The 19,951-nt window shown below is 36.1% G+C and overlaps 1 protein-coding gene across 1 annotated transcript in view; it reads right to left on the bottom strand.

Annotated features, from left to right (window-relative positions):
• The window catches only part of MRC1 (mannose receptor C-type 1), a 111,728-nt gene that overhangs the window by 48,545 nt on the left and 43,232 nt on the right, over positions 1 to 19,951 (bottom strand). Inside the window, exons 7-12 of the mRNA XM_068986957.1 lie at positions 18,793 to 18,978; positions 15,507 to 15,664; positions 12,806 to 12,916; positions 6,553 to 6,668; positions 4,504 to 4,652; positions 1,417 to 1,616 (exon numbers count right to left, since the gene is read on the bottom strand). Coding sequence (XP_068843058.1) covers positions 1,417 to 1,616; positions 4,504 to 4,652; positions 6,553 to 6,668; positions 12,806 to 12,916; positions 15,507 to 15,664; positions 18,793 to 18,978 — 920 coding nt within the window. The remainder of the gene's footprint in view (positions 1 to 1,416; positions 1,617 to 4,503; positions 4,653 to 6,552; positions 6,669 to 12,805; positions 12,917 to 15,506; positions 15,665 to 18,792; positions 18,979 to 19,951) is intronic.

The following is a 19,951-nucleotide window of genomic DNA, read 5'->3' as shown; positions in this document are numbered from 1 at the left end:
ATTTTCACAACTTAGTATGTACAAAGATGGTCTATATATTTTCAGACAAACCCTACCCCAAGCACCTCCAAAATCATAATTCCTAGGGAAGCACACATTTGAATTTGTTAAACATCTACCCAGATAATGTCTGCTGGAACTCTTGGTTCATTTCCCAGCTCTGGAGAATTCTGTATTGTCTCTCAGAAATCCTGCAACAAATCTCCATAGCCTGCCACTCTCCAGTGAATGGCTGTGTATAGGACGAACCTGGCCTTTGTGTAATAACTCAAAAGTTTCCAGAGGCAACAATAAAATACTTGATTTGCTTTGTATTAGTTTTCAACCCATTCATAAAATCCTCTCCAGTCTTGACCCAATACTTTCCCTTCTATGTAAATTATGCTTTAAGTTGGACTGGCTAATCTGTATTAAATAGCTCATTAGTCTCTGTTACTGCTAGTGGTAGTTACCAACCAAATTAGCCCCCAGAGACTAAACAACCTCATACTTCATCAGCTTTGTCTAACTGTCTTACAAAACATGCCAGAGCCATATGCCTCAAAGGATGGAATAAAAGAGGTCCCGAGAACTGGCCATTAGAGAATAATGTCATTAAGTGGTAGTTAAGTATCAGGTTGACCAAAAAGTTTGTTTGGGTTTTTCTGTAACATCCTACAGGAAAACCCAAATGAATTTTTTGGCTAACCCAATACATTGCTATATTTGGCTAAATCCAACCTTCTCTAGAAAGAATATGATTTACAAGAAAGAAAAAGACCCAAATGCTTAATTCACTGTGAACTTGATTGCATAAAGAGAAAATGGGTGATCTCACACAGGAATGTACTAAGTGACTACAGGATATCAAACTGCCATTTACGAGTCGCTGAATGGCCATGTACTCCCTACCTAACAGTCCTTCATCTTCCATCAGGCATCATAATCAGGAGTTAAATAAGAACAAAGGAATATTCTCTCTAGAATCCCCATGTGGCTTGATTGCAGATTCGTTTATCAATTCACTTAGCCAAAAGCTTGAGCTCCAAGAACAGAGCCAAAATGGGATGCCATAGGATAGCATGAGGTGGGGCAGGAATTTTCATTGAGAAAAAGAAACATGAGTTCAGAAAGCATGGGAAAGAGGAAAGATGCCAAGTGTAAGGAGTGATAAAGGCAGAGCAGGTGAAGAAGGCTGGTGTGACTTCTATTCATGGTATTGGTCATGTTTGTTGGTCTGAATGCAGCTGGTTCTTATCTTTCCATCCAAGGAGCACTCTTTCAAAACAAGTGCCCAAGTCCCCTTTCAGATCAATAATGTCGGAATTTCTATAGGTTCAACCCAGACATTGCTTTTGTTTTGTTTTCATTTCTTAGATGATTCTTTAGGCTGAAACATATCCCCAATTCTTGAAGAGCTCAGCAATGGATACTTACTTTGAAGCACAAGCTTGTTTTACTGGAGGCACCCCAATCCTCTGGACATTTGGGTTCGGGGGTGGTTGTGGGCGCTGGTGGGCGAGTGACTCCTTCTGCCCAGTGTTTGCACACAAATTTTGCCTTTTCTTCACATCTCAAGACATCCCACAAGCCCCCTGCAACCCCAGTCTTCATGGCAACACACCCGGCTTTCCGTCCTGCAGGTAACAAAGCAGAATTCACAACAGGTGATTGTGAAACCTGGCTGTGCTCAAAGAAAAGAGCTCAAACCTGAGCCTCAAGTAGTGGGATAAAATCTACATGTGATAAGAAAATGTAGAGGAGACACTCTGCAGCATTTTGCAATTGCTTTGTTCTATTTCTGAACCATTATCTGCCTTTTATTTGTGTGGCCTATATCTCCAAGTGAATTATCAATATAATCTCAAATGTCAAGGTTTGGCAGAAATAGAGACATAGATAGATGTAGGGAGCAAACATATGGACACCAAGGGGGGAAGGGAGAGGCGGATGTGTCAGGAGATTGGGATTGATATATATACACTATTGATACCATGTATAGAATAAATAACTAATGAGAACCTGCTTTATAGCACAGGTAACTGTACTCAGTGCTCTGTGGTGACCTATATGGGAAGGAAATCCAAAACAGAGGGGATCTATGTATACATATGGCTGACTCATTTTGATTTTCAGCAGAAATGAATACAACATTGTAAAGCAACTTGTACCCCTATAAAAAGCAATTAACAGTCACCAGGAGGTAACCCAAAGCCTTCATTGGAAAGTAACTCTGGAAAAAAAAAATTGTCAGGGTTTTGGTAACATTTTGTATTTCTAATATCTGGCGGGGTCCCCCCACCCCGCACACAGACATAACAATACAATATTTTTAGTATGATAAAATCTATTATAATGACAAAAATAACAGGGGTTTTGTTTTACCAAGGAAGTTGTTTTTTAAAATTAATTTTTATTTTATATTGAAATATAGTTGATTTAAATTGTTGTGTTAGGTTCAAGTGTACAGCAAAGTGATTCAGTTATACATACACTTATATACACTCTTTTTTAGATTCTTTTTTCCATAGAGGCCATTACAGAGTATTGAGTAGAGCTCTCTGTGCTATACAACAGGTCCATATTAGTTACCTATTTTATATATAGTAGTGTGTATAGGTCAATCCTAATCTTCCAATTTATCCCTCCCTGGCTTTATCCCCTGGTAACCATAATTTTATTTTCTACATCTGTAACTCTGTTTTGTAGATAAGTTCATCTGTGCCCTTAAAGTTCTGTTTATTTTATATTGGAGCATAGTAGATTAACAATGCTGTATTAATTTCAGGTATACAGCAAAGTGATTCATACATATACATGTATATCTTCATTTTAAAATTCCTTAATGAATAAAGAAGCATATAAAATAAAATGTGGACTATACTAAGCTTCATAGTTTATTTCAAAATAGCATTAAGATAGAACTTAAAAAACATTAGGATTTCTTACTGCTAAGATGAGATAATCTTTTATTATTACACTTTTAAAGGCAGTATATGTTTAGTTTTAGAGAACTACACTTTCCCCAAAATATTTTCTCTATGATTGCTAATTCCCTATGACTGTGGTTTGATTTATTTTTATTTTTTAAGGATGTTCCTAGATTAATCTCTCAGTATCCTACTGCTAAATGATCAATACCAGTGAAATTAAGGCATGTTGTCTGGTGAGTAAAAATTACCACTCAAAAAAAAAAAAAATGCACTCAGCTCTTAATATACTGCCCTGTTCTTTCAAAATAAACTTAAATCTTACTATTTTCCAGAATGTTCAATCAATTAAACAGAAATCACACTATCCAAATTACTGATCTATTTTCCTTATTGATGACTGAGGACACAAATTTTAAAAACTTCTGAAGATTTGGACTTATTAGTTAATTTGCATACGTAAGCTCTATTATTCCTTCCATAGCTTTTCAACTAGGCACAATGAAACATTTGCTCTAAAGATGTTGAATTTCCTGAGTGCAGTCATACTGAATTACATCATAGGCTATGGCAGCAGTGCATAAAGAAAGCAAAAAATAATTTGAGTGTCTATTTCAGAAACTTCTCATTAATGAAGGCAAAAACAAATTTATAGGGAGAAAGAGTGACCTCCATGCAAAGAGCATGGATTTGGGAATTACAAAGATTAGCCTAAATCCATGCTTGTAAATTTTCCAAGTGCCAGTTTCCATCTCGACACAAGGAGGCTACTGAAACTTAGCTTATGGGTTTTCTATAAGTATAAAACTAAATCCAAGGCGTATACACTAAGTCCCCTACATACAAACAAACTCCATTCTGAGAGTGCATTTGTTAAGTCCAATTTGTTTGTAAGTGTAATAAAGTTAGCCTAGGAACCCAACTAACACAGATGGCTACATAGTACTGTACTATAATAAGTTTATAACACTTTCCACACAAATAATACATAAAGAACAAAAATGAAGAAAACAATTTTAATATTACAGTACAGTACCTTGAAGAGTACAATAGCACGACAGCAGGCATCCAGAGGCACATTCACATCTTTTGAAAGTTTGCCACTTGAGGGTTTGTATGTAGGGGACTTATTGTAAAGAGGTAACAGGGTGGCCCATTCAAGATACTGAAATAATACATTCCTCATAAGCACCCAGTCTTGTTCTACCACTGAAGCACAGTCATATTTCTGTTCACAGTCACATTGAAAGTTTTATATCCCCTGAGGACAGTTTTAAGTTCTCAGAAATACGTGAACCAGTGGTCACCATGGAATCTTTCTGACCATTAAGGATTTCATCACTATTTTATAAATACTTCAAATGGAGTGGCACCAAATAACCTAGGAGTTTTCTCTTTCCTTTTTATCTTAGACCACTGCACGCTAATGGGAACACTTTTTTTAAAAAAAGAGAGTGAAATAAAAAATAATAACATTTTAATAGTACAATGAATTTACAGAAGTCTATTTGGAAAGGTACATGAAGGAATCACAGGTTTGGCCAAATGGATATGTGAGGTGAATGGAAGCCTGAAACGGAAGCCCTGCACATACCTGGCATATCCGAGTTCCAGTGTGTGAACTGAACGCCTTCCTCGACGGTCCACTGAAAGGTGCCTTTTTGTTGTACATCGGAAAGTCCTATCCAAAAATATCTTTCAGGCCTCAATCCAACCAAACTAGTCAGAAAGGCTTGTTCATATCTTAAAAAAAATTTAACTAAATTTTAGGAAAAAAGTGAATTTTTCTAAATATCCACACGAAAAACATCTCAGTTGTATGCCTGTGCTATCATTTAGTTGGCAAATCAAACCTATTATGTCCTATCTACTTGTCATTTAAATTATGCAAATTTTCGCTAAGGAAATGTGATCTTATGAAGGAAAAGTATCATACGGATGATAGAATAAAATCATTCAAATGTACCCAAACTATTTCTCTCTATTTCTCATCAGTCCCTCTGCTTATCCTGTTGTCTTTTAAAATACAATGTTTGAAAATCAGTTCACTTTTCAAATATTTCAGATGCTCTACACAATTCTTGGTGAAGTAAGTGGAGAGGCTGCATCATTATTAAAGATAATACAATTAGAAAATCTGTGTCGATTTTCCCCTCGATTTCATTTCCATTTCTCAGCTCTGAAACAACAGAGAAAATTATCAAGAAGTATAGAGAACTAGAGATTCAATCTCTAGAAAGAACTGGGAGCAGAATCACAAGCTCCAGTATTTTTTCTCCTTCTGGATTTCATCTTTATATATGGCGTCATCTGGTAATAATACACTGTGTTAGTAAGGCAAACAAAATTTGTCTTAATTGATAAATAACAGTGACACAGCAGCATACTCAGAAGAGTCTCTCTTTGGAGCAAAAGAAAAGTGATGTTCAACATTTCTAGGAACAAGGGAGTTGTAGATGGCTCTAGCAAGAGCAGAGAGGAAATGGAGAGAAAAACACAATAATAGAAGATTGGTTTGACCCTAGTCTGAATAATTTCATTCCCTAAACTGAACAAACCAAAAAATAAAAAATAAAAATAAGAAACTCGATTTTTCTTAAATGCCTAAACACTAAGTTGAACCACAGAGTTAGGGAGTTCCTGAACACAAATATCACAGAAAACACACACACAAAAAGCAAACCTAAAAGAGAAAATCTAGGGACATCCATGCTCCAGTAGACTCAAAGACCGATAAGATAGACCAGAACATGTTCCCAAGGTACTGAAAAATGTGTAGCTTACTTCCAGGTCATCAGATAAAACTTATCTATGTTCTGATTTTCAGAGGTGAGCAATGTATCAGACATTTAATTATACATCAAGTAAGAATGTTGAAATATAAGTTTTTTAATAAAGACTATATGAATTCTATGAAGTCTATGATGTCTTTCATTTTATCAAAGAATTTTAATATCAGTTGCATCTTCTAGAGATTATTGGGCCTGCTTTGAAAGACCAATAAATATAACTTACTGTATTAAAATTCAGTAATTTTTACCAGTTTACTCCAAATCAAATGGACAATTAAAAAATTAAATTTCTTTTAAGTTTCTTGAAAAAAGTAGGAGAAAAATAAATACTGAAATCTCAAAGAAGGATGGAACACTGGAAGTTAAAGGTTACATAAAATTCTCTATGTCCACATCTTTTTCCAGACCTACTAGTCTAGTAAGCCTAGAAAATCTCTCTGCTCCCTCCCACCCCCACTGCACTGCCAAGGGAAGCTCCTGTCTGCCTTTTTTTATGTTGGAGGTGGTAGTAAAAATAGAATGTTTGATTTCTTGAGATGATAAATTTTCCTTACTTTCTTTGCTTTAAAAACTTTGAGATCTACTGCATTAAAAAAGTTAGATATATAAACAACATTTACTGGAGTATTAGCAAACTGTTCTTGTTTTATGGTACTAAAAGTAGCAAAATATTTTTTAGTGTTTGCAATGAAGAATCCAAATAGAAATATGATTTTTACTGCTTCTATATTTACAAACCATACTTCAAGATTCAGTGTAATTTACTCAGAAACTAAGAGCATACTAATATACTCTTCTGAAAATGTTTCATTATTTGATATATATATTTTTTAAATAGAATAGTTGCATACCTGTCTTCAACAGTTGTTAGGTAAGCCTTCTCACTTACACAGGTCTGGTTTGCTTCTGTAAATGTTGAAAGTGTGTGTCCAATCAAATAGCAGTAGAATCCATGCCTTTTCCACCCCTATTAATATTATCAAGCAGAATATCATGCATATTTATTACATAATATTATTTAAATAATTTTTATATCTTGAAACACAAATTGATAAACAATAGAAGCATGTAAATAACACAAATATCAGTAACTTGATATGCAATGAAAACAATTTATGTGAATAAAGAAACAAGAGTGCATTGTTCCTCATATGACAAATTATGATACAAAATGGGGGTGAGGGGAGTCATTCTTTCCATTCTGATGCAATTTTCAACAAAAACGATTTGTGAAATGTTTACCAGAGAAACTGAATGAAATGGCTAAGTTATCAGTTTTAGAATAGGAAGCCATAGGAACTAATTTGCAGAATAACAAGCCTAGTCACCTACTGAAGACAGCAGTAGATGGTGAGTACAAAGCTGTGCCATCTGGTCAAAAGTTAGTTCTTATCAAACTCCTGGCATCATAATTTGACATGCTTCCTCTCTCACAATTCAAACACACAGAAATGCTAGATAAAAACATGGCAATAAACAGAAAATCCACACTAGAATTTGAGAGAAAGAAGGACAAATCTTCAGGTTCAAAAATAAGTACTAGAAAACGAAAAAGTTGGAATAGAAAATGTACAAACTGAGACTGTAGTTGCCCAGTCATATTTTAGACCAAGATTAAGGTCCTGAAGTTTATGGATTAGGGTTTTACTGTTCATACAGATTAGGATATTGGGCCATCGGCTCACCTGAGGCAGGGAGATAGAACTGATTGTTGTTGTTTAGTTACTTAAGTTATATCTGATTCTTCTATGATCCTGTGGACTGTAGCCTGGCCAGGCTCCTCTGTCCATGGGATTTCCCAGGCAAGAATACTGGAATGGGTTGCCATTTCCTTCTCTGGGGGATCCTCCCAACCTAGGGATTAAACCCATATCTCCTGCATTGGCAGGCGGGTTCTCTACCACTGAGCCATCAGGGAAGCCCATAGAGCTGAAGTCCTTGTGTAAAGATGATACCCACTCATGGTAGCCCCTCTGTGAAAGGAGAGCAAGAAAACACCTCCCTTAAAAACAGGAAATTAAGAGATCCTTGTCACTTGCTTGGGGATTTGAAAGCAGGAAGAAAAAAATTCTGCTGAAAACAAATACCTAGTCTGGGCCACAGCTGGGTGCCAGTCCTAACTTTACACTATCCATACTGTATGAGACTCCATAGTCAAAACATGAAAAATAAAGTACACAAAAGGAGAATCTTGCAGGTGCTTTGAGAATTAAAATGCAAAATCACATAACAGAAATATTTCCATAACCCAGGTCATGTAAGACTATAACATTTGAGGGTAGGGGGAGATGGGACGGTGAACTAATTCACAACCAAAAATTATAAACCATGTAAGAAAAATGTCTCCTTTAAGGGAGAGTCAACAGTTTAACATAATAAAACCAAGTGGAAAAGAAGCATGTTATGGTGATTTAAGTGACAAAGGAAGAAACATAACCAATGAGGAAAGATCAAAATACTAGGATTTGATTACACAAAGAAAAACAGGATTTGATTACACACAAAAAAAACAATTTCTAGAAAAGAAAAATAAGAAGTTAAAAACTCAATGGCCAGATAAAGCACAGAAAATGTGGTTTCAGAAAGATTAGTTAGCTGACTGAACATGGAAGAGAGATGAGACTATGAAAGGATGTTTAAAATCATATTGATAGAAAACATAGAAGATACAGAGGGCTTCCCCAGTGGCCCAGCATTAAAGAATATGCCTGCAGTGCCAGAGATGCAGGAGACATGACTGACGCAACTGAGCATGCACATATGGTGAATGAGGTTGAAAAGCATCCTGAGAGAAGTTTGAGAAGCACTGAATAGAATGAATGACGAGTAATTTTCAAGAATGGAAAGATACAAATCCTCAAAATGAAGAGATACTCCACACCAAATGGAACTAATAAAGCAAATCCAAATCTCACCACATTATACTTACAGAGACAATGAGAAAAATCTTAAAATCAATCAGAGAAAAAATACAGATTATCCACTTTTTTAAAATAAAAAAAGAAAAAGAATTAGTTTAACAGGAATTCCAGTGGCAAAAATAAAGGTCAGGAGAAAATGAAATAATATGTATAGTTGCTTTCAGAAAACAGCTGTCAATCTAGAATTCTAAAATGACTTACCTAAATTACTATGCAGAGGGAAGATGAATTCAAGACATTTTCAAACACAGACAGAGAGTTTTAGACTCCCAAATCCCAATGAAAAGAACTTCTGAAAGATTAACTTTGGCAAGAAAGTAAAGTCAAGAGGGGTAAGTGAGCTAAAAGTCTACACTGAGCAAAGAAGTCAATAATGTCAGCAAATCCAGATCTAACTGCCTGGACAAATAGCAAAGATAACTAATTAGAAGTGGGAAGCTAAAGAATGGAATAGTAACAAGATCTGTAGTTTAGTTAACAATATTGTATCCATGCCAACCACCTGTTGTCATCATGTACTCTGGTTAGATAAGACGCTATCATTGGCAGAAGTCAAGTGGATGACAGAGGGGACTTCTCAGTATTCCTTTTTTTTTTTTGTAACTTCTCGTGAGTCTAACATTATTTCAAATTTTAAAAAACTCTGAATTATTAGTGGAATAATAACATTCATTTTGTTCAGGAGGCAGAGAAAGAGACTGGTTAACTTCAAGACAAGAATGCATGTTAAAGGTATAAGATAAACCATTTTGAAAAAAAAAGGAGTAAAAATGTATAATTTCCAAAAGGGGGCTTCCCTGGGGGCTCAGATTGTAAAGAATCTGCCTGCAGCATGTGAGACCTGGATTTGATCCCTGGGTTGGGACGAGCCCCTGGAGAAGAGAATGGCTACCCACTCCAGTACTCTTCCCTGGAGAATTTCATGGACAGAGGAGCCTGGCAAGCCACAGTCCATGGAGTCTCAAAGAGTCTGACACAAGTGGGCAACTTTCACTCTTTTCAGAGGAGGAAAAGGGGGAAAATATATTCAATAGAACCAATGTGAACCAATGTTATGCACAAAAAGAGAAAAAAAGAAAGAAAGCAGAATGGTAAACAAAATAAAGCACATAATAATATGGTAGGAACAAATCCAAATAGATTGGTATGCAAAACAGATCTAAGCTCATGTTTTCACCAGTTAAAAGCCAGAGTTTCTCAAATTAGATTAAAATGAAAATGCAGATATTCATTTACAAGAGCCATTCTTAAACTACAGCTACATAGAATGATTAAAAGCAATCAGTTGGAAAACAGGATTCTGGGGAAACACCAAACAAAAGATAGCTTCTGTGGCAAAATTAATATTATTTAAAATTGACTTTATGGTAAAAAACATTATTATGAATGAAGAAAATAACTGCATAATTAAAGAACTGATTCTCCAGAAAGATATAAATACATATCAAAGTATATAAGACAAAACTTGATAGAATCACAATAAGAATATTATGTCAAACAGATAAAATATTAGTAATACAGAATATCTGGATAATATATTTGCTAAGTTTTATCAGTGCTCATTCAGTCATGTCTGACTCTTTGAGATCCCATGGTCTGTAGCCTGCCAGTCTCCCCTGTCCATGGAATTTTCCAGGCAAGAATACTGGCGTGGGTTACTATTTTCTACTCCAGGGGATCATCCCAAGTTTTGTCTAGTTACCATATATAGACCCCTGAACCCCTAGATCAAAGATCATTGTGTTCAAGCATAGACGGAATATTTAGAAAAACTGATTATGAACTAGATAATGAAGAAAATATCAACAACAACAACAAAAACTTTATATGAGCACAATGCAGTGGAATGAAAATCAATAGTACCTCCCAATTATTTAGAAACTAAAACACAAAACTCCCGTTACTGCCACCAAAACTTCCACCACCATGAAAACACACACACACACCCCCAGTTCACAGATCAAAGAATCTTAATGGAAACAAAACATATTTAGAATTGAATCATAAAGAAGTCCCACATAATACGTGGTATCTGGTCCATGGTTTCAATTCCACCTTTTACTTCTCATAAACATTTTAAAAAACCATTCACTTTAATGTCACATCCATTCATTCCACTAACTAAAGCTCATGGTGGTATGTTTTATAATTTTGGATTTCAAACTCATCTGTGGAATTCTCAATCAGCCTGGAGACGGGGTCTTCTGAAGAGGATTTACACGTGCATCTATCAGACATCCAGGAATATTAGCAACTCAGGACCACCTCATGTTAATTTCTTAAATCAAGGTTTCCCGCAGAGACAGCAAGGAATTGCAAACTGAATCCCAGATCTTGATCATAGAAGGTCTGTAGTTTTGAACTCTCAGAAATACTCCCAAAACACCAAGTACTCAGGCTCAGACATAAAAAAAATAAATAAATAAACCTCTCTGTTATCTTCTTTTGCCAGCAAGCGGATTTTTTTTCTAGTCTTCCCAATGATTTGAGGAAACCACTGCCTAAAGCATGTGTTTTTAAAAACTTGCCAAATTAATATCTCTAAGTCTTTGCTTCCTCTCCTGTCTAATTAGAAATGTAATATTTATCTTTTAGGGCTTCCCCGGTGGCTCAGTGGTAAGGAATCCATCTGCCAATGAGGGAGAGTTGGGTTCAATCCATGAATCAGGAACATCCCTTGGAGAAGGAAATGGCAACCCACTCCAGTATTCTTGCCTGGGAAATCCCATGGACAGAGGAACTTGGTGGGCTACAGTCCATGAGATCACAAAAGAATCAGACATGGGGCTTGGCAACTAAACAACAAAATTTATGTTTTAAGACTATCAAAAGCAAAATAACCACACTCAACAAACAATTGGCTGATACTTTCTTCCTTTTCTGATTACCAACCTAATGATTAAATTGGATTTTATCAGCAATTGTAGACAGTTAATAGAAAAAAAAAATATATATATATAAAATTTTGATTGCATAGAAGTAATAAAATTTACTTTCCTGGTGGCTCAGACAGTAAAGATCTGCCCACAATGTGGGAGACCCAGGTTCAGTCCCTGAGTCAGGAAGATTCCCTGGAGAAGGGAATGGCAACCCACTCCAGTATTCTTGCCTGGAGAATTCCATGGACAGAGGAATCTGGCAGGCTACAGTCAATGGCATCACAAACAGTTGGATATGACTGGGCTACTTTCACTTCACTTCACTTCAATAAAATTTAAGGATTGGTTTATTAATTACAGAAAGTTACAATAATAGACAATCTCCTGTATATGCACATGATTAAGTAAAGAATATCTAAGTGTACTGGTAGTGAAACCAGCAGTGAAAGTCTAAGAACTTGGCAGGAGACTTGGGTTCTTAACTTCCCTCTCTGTGACTTGAAAAAGCTATCACTTCTCTGGCTGAAATTTCCAGAATGCAAAATTTAAATGGGGGTTTTCAATAGTTACTAAGATACTTTTTCTATCTCTCAATATCTGTGATTTTCTGTGTCTGCCCTATTTTTCTTTATGGTTTAATGGTATAGTACTCAATTATGTTTAATGAATTCTGGTGTTTGTTATAAGATGATTTGATCATAATGTGATACTCTTGGACAGAAAATCAGTTGTTATTTTATTTTTATCCAAGAGAAGTGAGAAAGGAAAAAAGAGGAAGATGGACAAGTCAGCAATCAAACAGGAAAATGATAGCCATACACCCTGTGTTTTTGTAGCTTCTTTGCGTTTTCAGAAACTGTTTCACAGAAATAATCTCCTTTAACCTCAAAGAAAGATAAGACTTGCTAGGAGGTATTACTAACCACGGTGCAGGTGAGATTAAAGCACAATAGGATTGCATGGCTTGACCTGGCTTAGTTGAATTACTACTAGCTACTACCAGCTGGAGTGTAGACCTCCTGCCTTCTAGATCCTCAGAGATGTACAGAGATGAATCCCCACCAAAAACAAGGTCACCAGAAATATTAAAAATGGAAAAAATAACTAAGGATCACTTGCTGTCTACAACTTAAGGTTATCCACTAGAGATGTCCTTGACAATCCACTGGGTCAAAGATTAGCAATACCTTGAAGCTGAAGCATTTGGCTACTATGACAATTAAGTACTTTCACAGACAAAAATAAGCTAAGTCTATCACATCGACTTTGCTGATCTGAAACCATGGGGTGCATTCTATACTCACTTTCTGGCAGCCTGCTTCTACTTCCACTACTCCTGGAGTTTGGGCTTGTGATTTCATCTTACAGATGTAACCAAGAGGCCGTTCGCATGCCCGATCTGCCCAGTACCCATCCTGCAGGAAGCAAGGGGGAAAAAAATCTTAATGATTATCAGTTCTTTGATCTTGATGCTATTTTTTATAATTGTGCCTCTGAAAAGGGAAACAAAGATTCAAGGTTATTAAGAGAAAAAGGCATCTATGAAGAGGAAAAGTAAGTGGATATTTTACCAGGAAACCGTAAATTTGACTTTGGCTATAAAGATGTAGCCAAATCAAGATTGCTGGAAGAAATATCAATAACCTCAAATATACAGATGACACCACCCTTATGGCAGAAAGTTAAGAAGAACTAAAGAGCCTCTTGATGAAAGTGAAAGAGAACAGTGAAAAAGTTGGTTTAAAACTCAACATTCAGAAAACTAAGATCATGGCATCCGGTCCCGTCACTTCATGGCAAATAGATGGGGAAACAATGGAAACAGTGACAGACTTTACTTTTTTGGGCTCCAAAAGCATTGCAGATGGTGACTGAAGCCAGGAAATTAAAAGACACTTGTTCCTTGGAAGAAAAGTTATGACCAACCTAGACAGCATATTTAAACGGAGAGATATTACTTTGCCAACAAAGGTCCATCTAGTCAAAGCTATGGTTTTTCCAGTAGTCATGTATGGATGTGAGAGTTGGACTATAAAGAAAGCTGAGCACCAAAGAATTGATGCTTGTGAACTGTGGTATTGGAGAAGACTCTCGAGAGTCCCTCGGACAGCAGGGAGATCCAACCAGTCCATCTTAAAGGGAATCAGTCCTGAATATTCATTGGAAGGACTGATCCTGAAGGTGAAACTCCGATACTTTGGCCACCTGATGCCAAGAATTGACTCATTTGAAAAGACCCTAATGCTGGGAAAGATTGAAGGCAGGAGGAGAAGGGGACGACAGAGGATAAGATAGTTGGATGGCATCACTGATTCAGTGGACATGAGTTAGAGTAAACTCCAGGAGTTGGTGATGGACAGGGAGGCCTGGTGTGTTGCAGTCCCTGGGGTCACAAAGAGTAGGACACAACTGAGCAACTGAACTGAACTGACAAAGATGTAGGAAGAAACCGTAGCCACAGTTTGTTTTTATATCTTCACTGTCAGGTCACAATGGAGAGAGACCTAGAGAGAAATTAAAAATGCTCATAAGCCCTTAAGTGATGGTTCAACAGAAGGTTTGCACACAGCCTCCTCATCCATCCCTACCAGCAGCTGTTTTCAAGTTAACTGAATACATTTATTTATTTATTTATTTTTGGCCAAACCATGTAGTATGCAGGATCTTATTTCCCTGACCAGGGATTGAACCCAAGCTCCCTTGCAGTGAAAACCTGGAGTCTTAACTGCTGGGCCACCGGGGAAGTCCCACTGAGTACACATAAAGCCTTGCAGAAAGAACACTCCCGTGCAACACACCCAACCTGAAAACAGTATCCTTCCCTCCCTTCTTCCTATTTCTATTGATGAGGGTCCTCTATGAACTTAAGGTGACATCTTTCATTCTGCTTCGAATTCTACCTTTTCCACCTTCCCTAGAGATTTCACCTTAAATGAGTGCTCACCCCCTTCCCTCAACTGCTAAACACCTTGAAAAGTGGTTTTTTGTACTCTTTGACTTAATCCTCTCATCTCACTCAGTCTCAGCCACTACAATCTGGTACTCAGCTCTTCAGCCAGCATAATATTTACAGACTGCAGATTTGGTTTGGCTGCTCCTAGGTTAATGCATGTTTTCTCATTGCCAGTACTTTTCCTACCCACCTCTCCACCTCTCACTCCATGCTTTCAGCCATACTGTCTTTTGAGTTCTCAACAAGAACAAAGCTCTCTGGTTTCCTCTTCCCAGGACACTCTTCTGCCTATTCTTTCAATAATTAATACATATTCTTTCCTTAAGCTTTCAATTTTTCACTGTGAAACCAACCACAATGACAAAAACTGTAACTAATACTTATTGAACAGCAAGTTTGGGCCAGGAACAGTGCACATTATATGTGTTAACCCATTTAATCTTTATACCCACCATGTGAGCTGGGTACAATTATACTCATTTTACAAACAAGGAAATGTTTTGCATTAAAACCCAGCCTCTTACTCACCATGTTCATTGTCTATTAACAAAAAATAAGTTGATGATATACTTCATAGCTAAACTGCCTGATTTCCAACATGGAAGCATCGTTTCATAGTTGACACTTCTGTGTAACCTAAAATAACAAAAGTAGCTCTCCAAGCACAGACTCAAGGTTGTAGGACCCAGAGTAGATCTAACCAGGTCTACATCCACTCGGAGCAACCAGTTGAAAGCAGAATCAAAGTTCTGAAAATTGTTTAATCAAGCCATATAATCATATGGCATGATTTAGAACCAAACACAAACAATATGAGCATTCGTATTGGCTAATTTCATCTTTGAAATGACAGTTTATCTGCTGCTTTTCTGGTCTTCTTGAAAATGACTTGGCCAAGAGACTCAAGAGACTGAATCTGAATTCGAGTTCAACTTTGATCTATGTCAACTCATTAGGATAGAAACAATGGAAACAATGATATATAATAAGTGGGGCAAAAGGAAAATTTTCCTGTGGCTTTTGCTCGATACCAGTAATTAAAAGTGTCTTACTTTGCCTTTCATCACTGCACAGTCTTCCTGCCTGTTGTTTTCATGACTTGGTTCTCCACGAAGCCATTTGGTAAAAGTTACAGGGGTGCCATCACTCCATTCAAAGTACATTTGAATCTTGATGTCGTTTAAGCCAATCCATAACTCATCACTTGGCTCTAAACAGGAAGAAAAGCACAGAAGCAATTTACACAAAGTTTTCTTTCCAAAGATCAAAAGGTTATCAGGAAAGGAAGGCCCCTTCTTTATCAACGACTCCCTTGATGTTACAACTATCATAATATTCCATCCCCTTGCATGTTAAATGGATCTAGCTCTGTAGCCTGAGATGTCAATGACCTTTTGTGTTGTCAGTTTTAGTTTAAAATATGTAATGTATTCTTCACATTGTGAAGGTGACTGTACTCTTTTTGTGTGTGTGTGCTACTGCAGATTTAATCTCCTGAGAGTTGTTAAAATGAAACTGAAGTAGATCTATCATTACCCTCTATTTTGTGAAACTTTTTTTGTTATAAATAATTTACTATAATCAATCAAACTCATGGTGCTGGAAATATGTAGTTTATTTATACATAAATCTATTTGACTACTATTAAATCTTAGGATAATGAAGGTTTTAAAATAAAAACTTTAAAAACCACTTCTATTTTACTAACAAGGTTGTTATCAAGAAAATCTAGGTATTTCTGTTAAAGCTTAATCACTGTAATAGAAGTTAAAATGATCCATACAGTGAGAAGATATATCAACTGAATAAATGGACTCTCTTCGCATTTAGCACTTATTAGTCTATAAATAAATGAATCCATCATCATTGTCACCACAAAATACCAGAAAAACCCAAACAAACAAAAGTTAAAATAAAAAACTACCAGGTATAGATATAAAAGGTAATCATTCTGTTCTGAAATTCTATGAAAAGCATCATTGATTTTATCAGGAATTGTAATTCTAAAAGTTCTAAATAGCATAAGCATAAATGGGATAAAATTGAAGGCCTGCAATCTCACAGCTAAAATCATACACATTTTCACATTTTTAAAAATTGGAGGCATACACAATTCAACATGTGCTTAAGTTACCTCCGTGGAATTCCATCATGGAAGCTTGATATATGTTCTTTAAACAGTTAAATAAAATTACTTGTCAACAGATTATAAAGATGTTGCATTTATAGTAGAAAATGAGAAATATGCTACATCTTATAGGAATTTCCCTAAATGGTGTAGTCTCTTCCTCCTAAAAGCTGTCACTCAACTTTGCTTTTGGAGAAGTCCCTGGCTGGCCCATTGTCAGCCCCAGCAGATGTTTCCAGCACTATGAGCATGAATGGCTTTGCCAAGATGATCCCTTTTCCTTTCACTTAATTTGGCAGATCATGAACTGTGAGTAGCAAATATAGGCTCCAAAATGACCTCATGTAACTCCTCAAGGTTTTTAGGTTCAAGATCAACGAAAACCTAAACTCTCAAGTCCCACAGTTATAACAGAGTGATAAGAGGGTCCAATAAACATTTTTCTCACTAAACTGTTCTCCCATCTAGCTTTTGTAGTTCATACGTACAAACTTGATCATATAGAAATATATAAGATGTGAGCATAAAATTGTTAGACAAAGTTTTTGTAAATTTGTCAAGTAAACTGTCTTAGTTAATGGAGTCAAAGTTTATATGTGTAGGTTCCAACTTATCCACTGTATTTCCATGATTAACATGGAAGATATTGTCTCAACTAGCTTAAAAAGGTTTTCCAGGTTTTTGAGTCAGAAAAAAATTTCTTTCAGAGGTTAAGGAGGGAATTTTTAATTAAAGTGTAGTTGGAAAGTTTGACATTTTAGGAAAAGAAACACTAATTTTAACTTTATTACTTATTTTTTATTAATATTATTTGCTTGCTTTGAAAGAAATAAATCTTTATCAATAATAAAAAGGGAAGGTTTCTCCAGTGAAAATTTACTAATCCTCTAGCTGAATTTAAAAGCAATCTTCCTCATCCAAATTCAAAATAACTACAGCAACAAATATATAAGGTTCTCCTTTATAATAGACCATATTATATAAAATAGAGAAAATCTGCACATTAGCCCTATAGCCTCTTAAACTGTTTTCCACTGACTCACTTGAAAAGTTTATCACCTACTATAAGCATCATGCCATCTATGTCATGATATTATCCAGATATCTTGGTTTTGATTACATTATTATTGCTTAGTCTAGGTGTTCCAGAGTAATCAAGAAATTTACGAGTTAGTCGAACGTCATCATCACCCTACTAAACTCAGTGAGGTGAGCAGAGGAGGGATTCCATTCAGCCAAGCACTAACAGCAGCAGTGCTGGGGATCTTTTGTACTTGTCGGAGACTAATTTATCTCATCTGTTTGTTCATTGTTTTTTTCTTCTCCCCTACCCCCACTCCTATCAATTTTCATACAGTAAGTGTCAGGAAGCATTCCCAGCATCACTATCATCCATTTCCTCTTGTTTTTCTCTCTGGAAATGAACAGGTCCAGCTATTCAGCAGTCTCATCAGTGGAAGAAGAAAATGATCATCATTTAATCAGCAAGTACCACGGGGTGTCCATCATTATTACATCCTTCTTCACCCTCCTCCTCTTCAGGATAAGCATTCCCAACTCCTTTATCCACTTTTCAACTGTTTCTGATAGAGCCAATTTTTTTTAAACTGTACAATATGTTAGTTTTCTATATTTTCTACATTTTCTCTGTATCTCTTAGATTATAGTCTTAAAGTGGATATATGAACTACTTCAAAAGATTTAGGCCACTATCTAACCACTCCAATCAAACATCTTCTTGATTTTTCTGCTCATCATTCTAGCAGCATCAGCTAGATTGACAGAGAAAATAAACTCCAAAGGATGAGATGGTTCATTTAGAGACCTTTCCTGTGAGAGAAAATATGGGCCTTAAAATAGAAAATACCTCCACACACACAAATTCCAATAAGTGAAATATTGTTCACAAATTTAAAGAAGACTGCTCTGAATCCAGGTTTTATATAGAAAAACAATATTTTAAAAGCTATGAATTAGCTGATTCTTTGTTAAAGGAAAAAAATCAAATGTTCTCTCAGTGATAGAAATTCTTTAAGTTACTACGCAATTTTTATATTTTAGGCATAATTAATATTTGTCACTAAGTTTATTGAATTGTTAATTTGAATTTATCTAGATTATAAAATTTAACATTTATGATTAAATTTTCCAGAGATGGATTGTAAGTCGGGAAGACAAGAGTCAAGCATATTACAGATGGAAGTTCTTACCATAGCCCAGCTGAGAGATAATAAAGTCAAATTCCTCAATGCTGTGGATACTTGCTAGGTCACCACCCTCCTTCCTACATGCTCTTAAGGCATCTCTTTGGATTTTCTTCTCCTCTCTGTAAATCCTGTAACAGTGACCTGCATATGGCCACCACTGACTTGGGCAGTTGGTAGGCACATCACTTTCTAGAAAAAAAAGAGTTTGGAAAACACTTTAAAAGAGTTTTAATTGTAACAATATTTTCTATTAATATCATTTTCTATAGTAAACAGCTCATTATTATAGGCAAATACAGCTAATAGTTATTTTTCTGGTTTTTGGCATAGGTATTCACAAAATATAGACAAGAATGTGTTTGATATTAGACTAAAAATGATATGGAAGCCATCTTTCACTATAAAGTGAAGCCAAATGAGAAATCTCTTTTACTTTTCAATTATGTATACAAGGCCACATGAAGATACAATCGATTATCTCTTTTTGTATTTTATCATCAGCAGACCTGTCCTAACCATGTCCTATAAATATAGATTTCAAGGGGACTTCCCTGGTGGTTCAGTGGTTAAGAATCTGCCTTGCAATGCAGGGGACATGGGTTTGATCCCTGGTTGGGGAACTAAGATCCCACATGCCACGGGGCAACTAAGCCTGTGTGCCACAACTAGACAGTCTGTGCTCTGCAACAAAGATTTTGCATGCTGCAACTGAGACCCAATGCAGTCAAATAAATAAATCTTTCAAAAAAGATTTCAATTTACTTCTATTCTATGGACATTAGGGAGCCATTCATTCCTCAGAGGAGGGCAAAACTCATAATGCAATCAGGAGAAAAATGTATTGACACAGGGCACAGAATGGGTAGGATGTAGAGGGGTCACCAAGGAGCTTCTGAAACCATGGTAGTGTGAGCTGGCCACCTGTGCCTCTGAACCAACTCACTGCCACTGACTTTCTCCCAAAAGATGACACATTGCAGAAATCACAAGGATTTCAATTCCGAAGTCTTTCAGCCAAAATCTGAATTTGCCATGAGCAAATCACATCATGTGAACCAAACTATCCATATATATATAAAATTGTAAATAATATTAATACTAATATTAAACTACCCATCCTTACTGTGTTCTTCTGCACTGGGAAACATTTGAGATAATATGA

Source organism: Capricornis sumatraensis, chromosome 15 (assembly GCF_032405125.1).
Source record: "Capricornis sumatraensis isolate serow.1 chromosome 15, serow.2, whole genome shotgun sequence".
Classification (NCBI taxonomy): Eukaryota; Metazoa; Chordata; class Mammalia; order Artiodactyla; family Bovidae; genus Capricornis; species Capricornis sumatraensis.
Note: the sequence above shows the minus strand (reverse complement) of the source record. Positions and strands in the feature narration are given on the sequence as shown.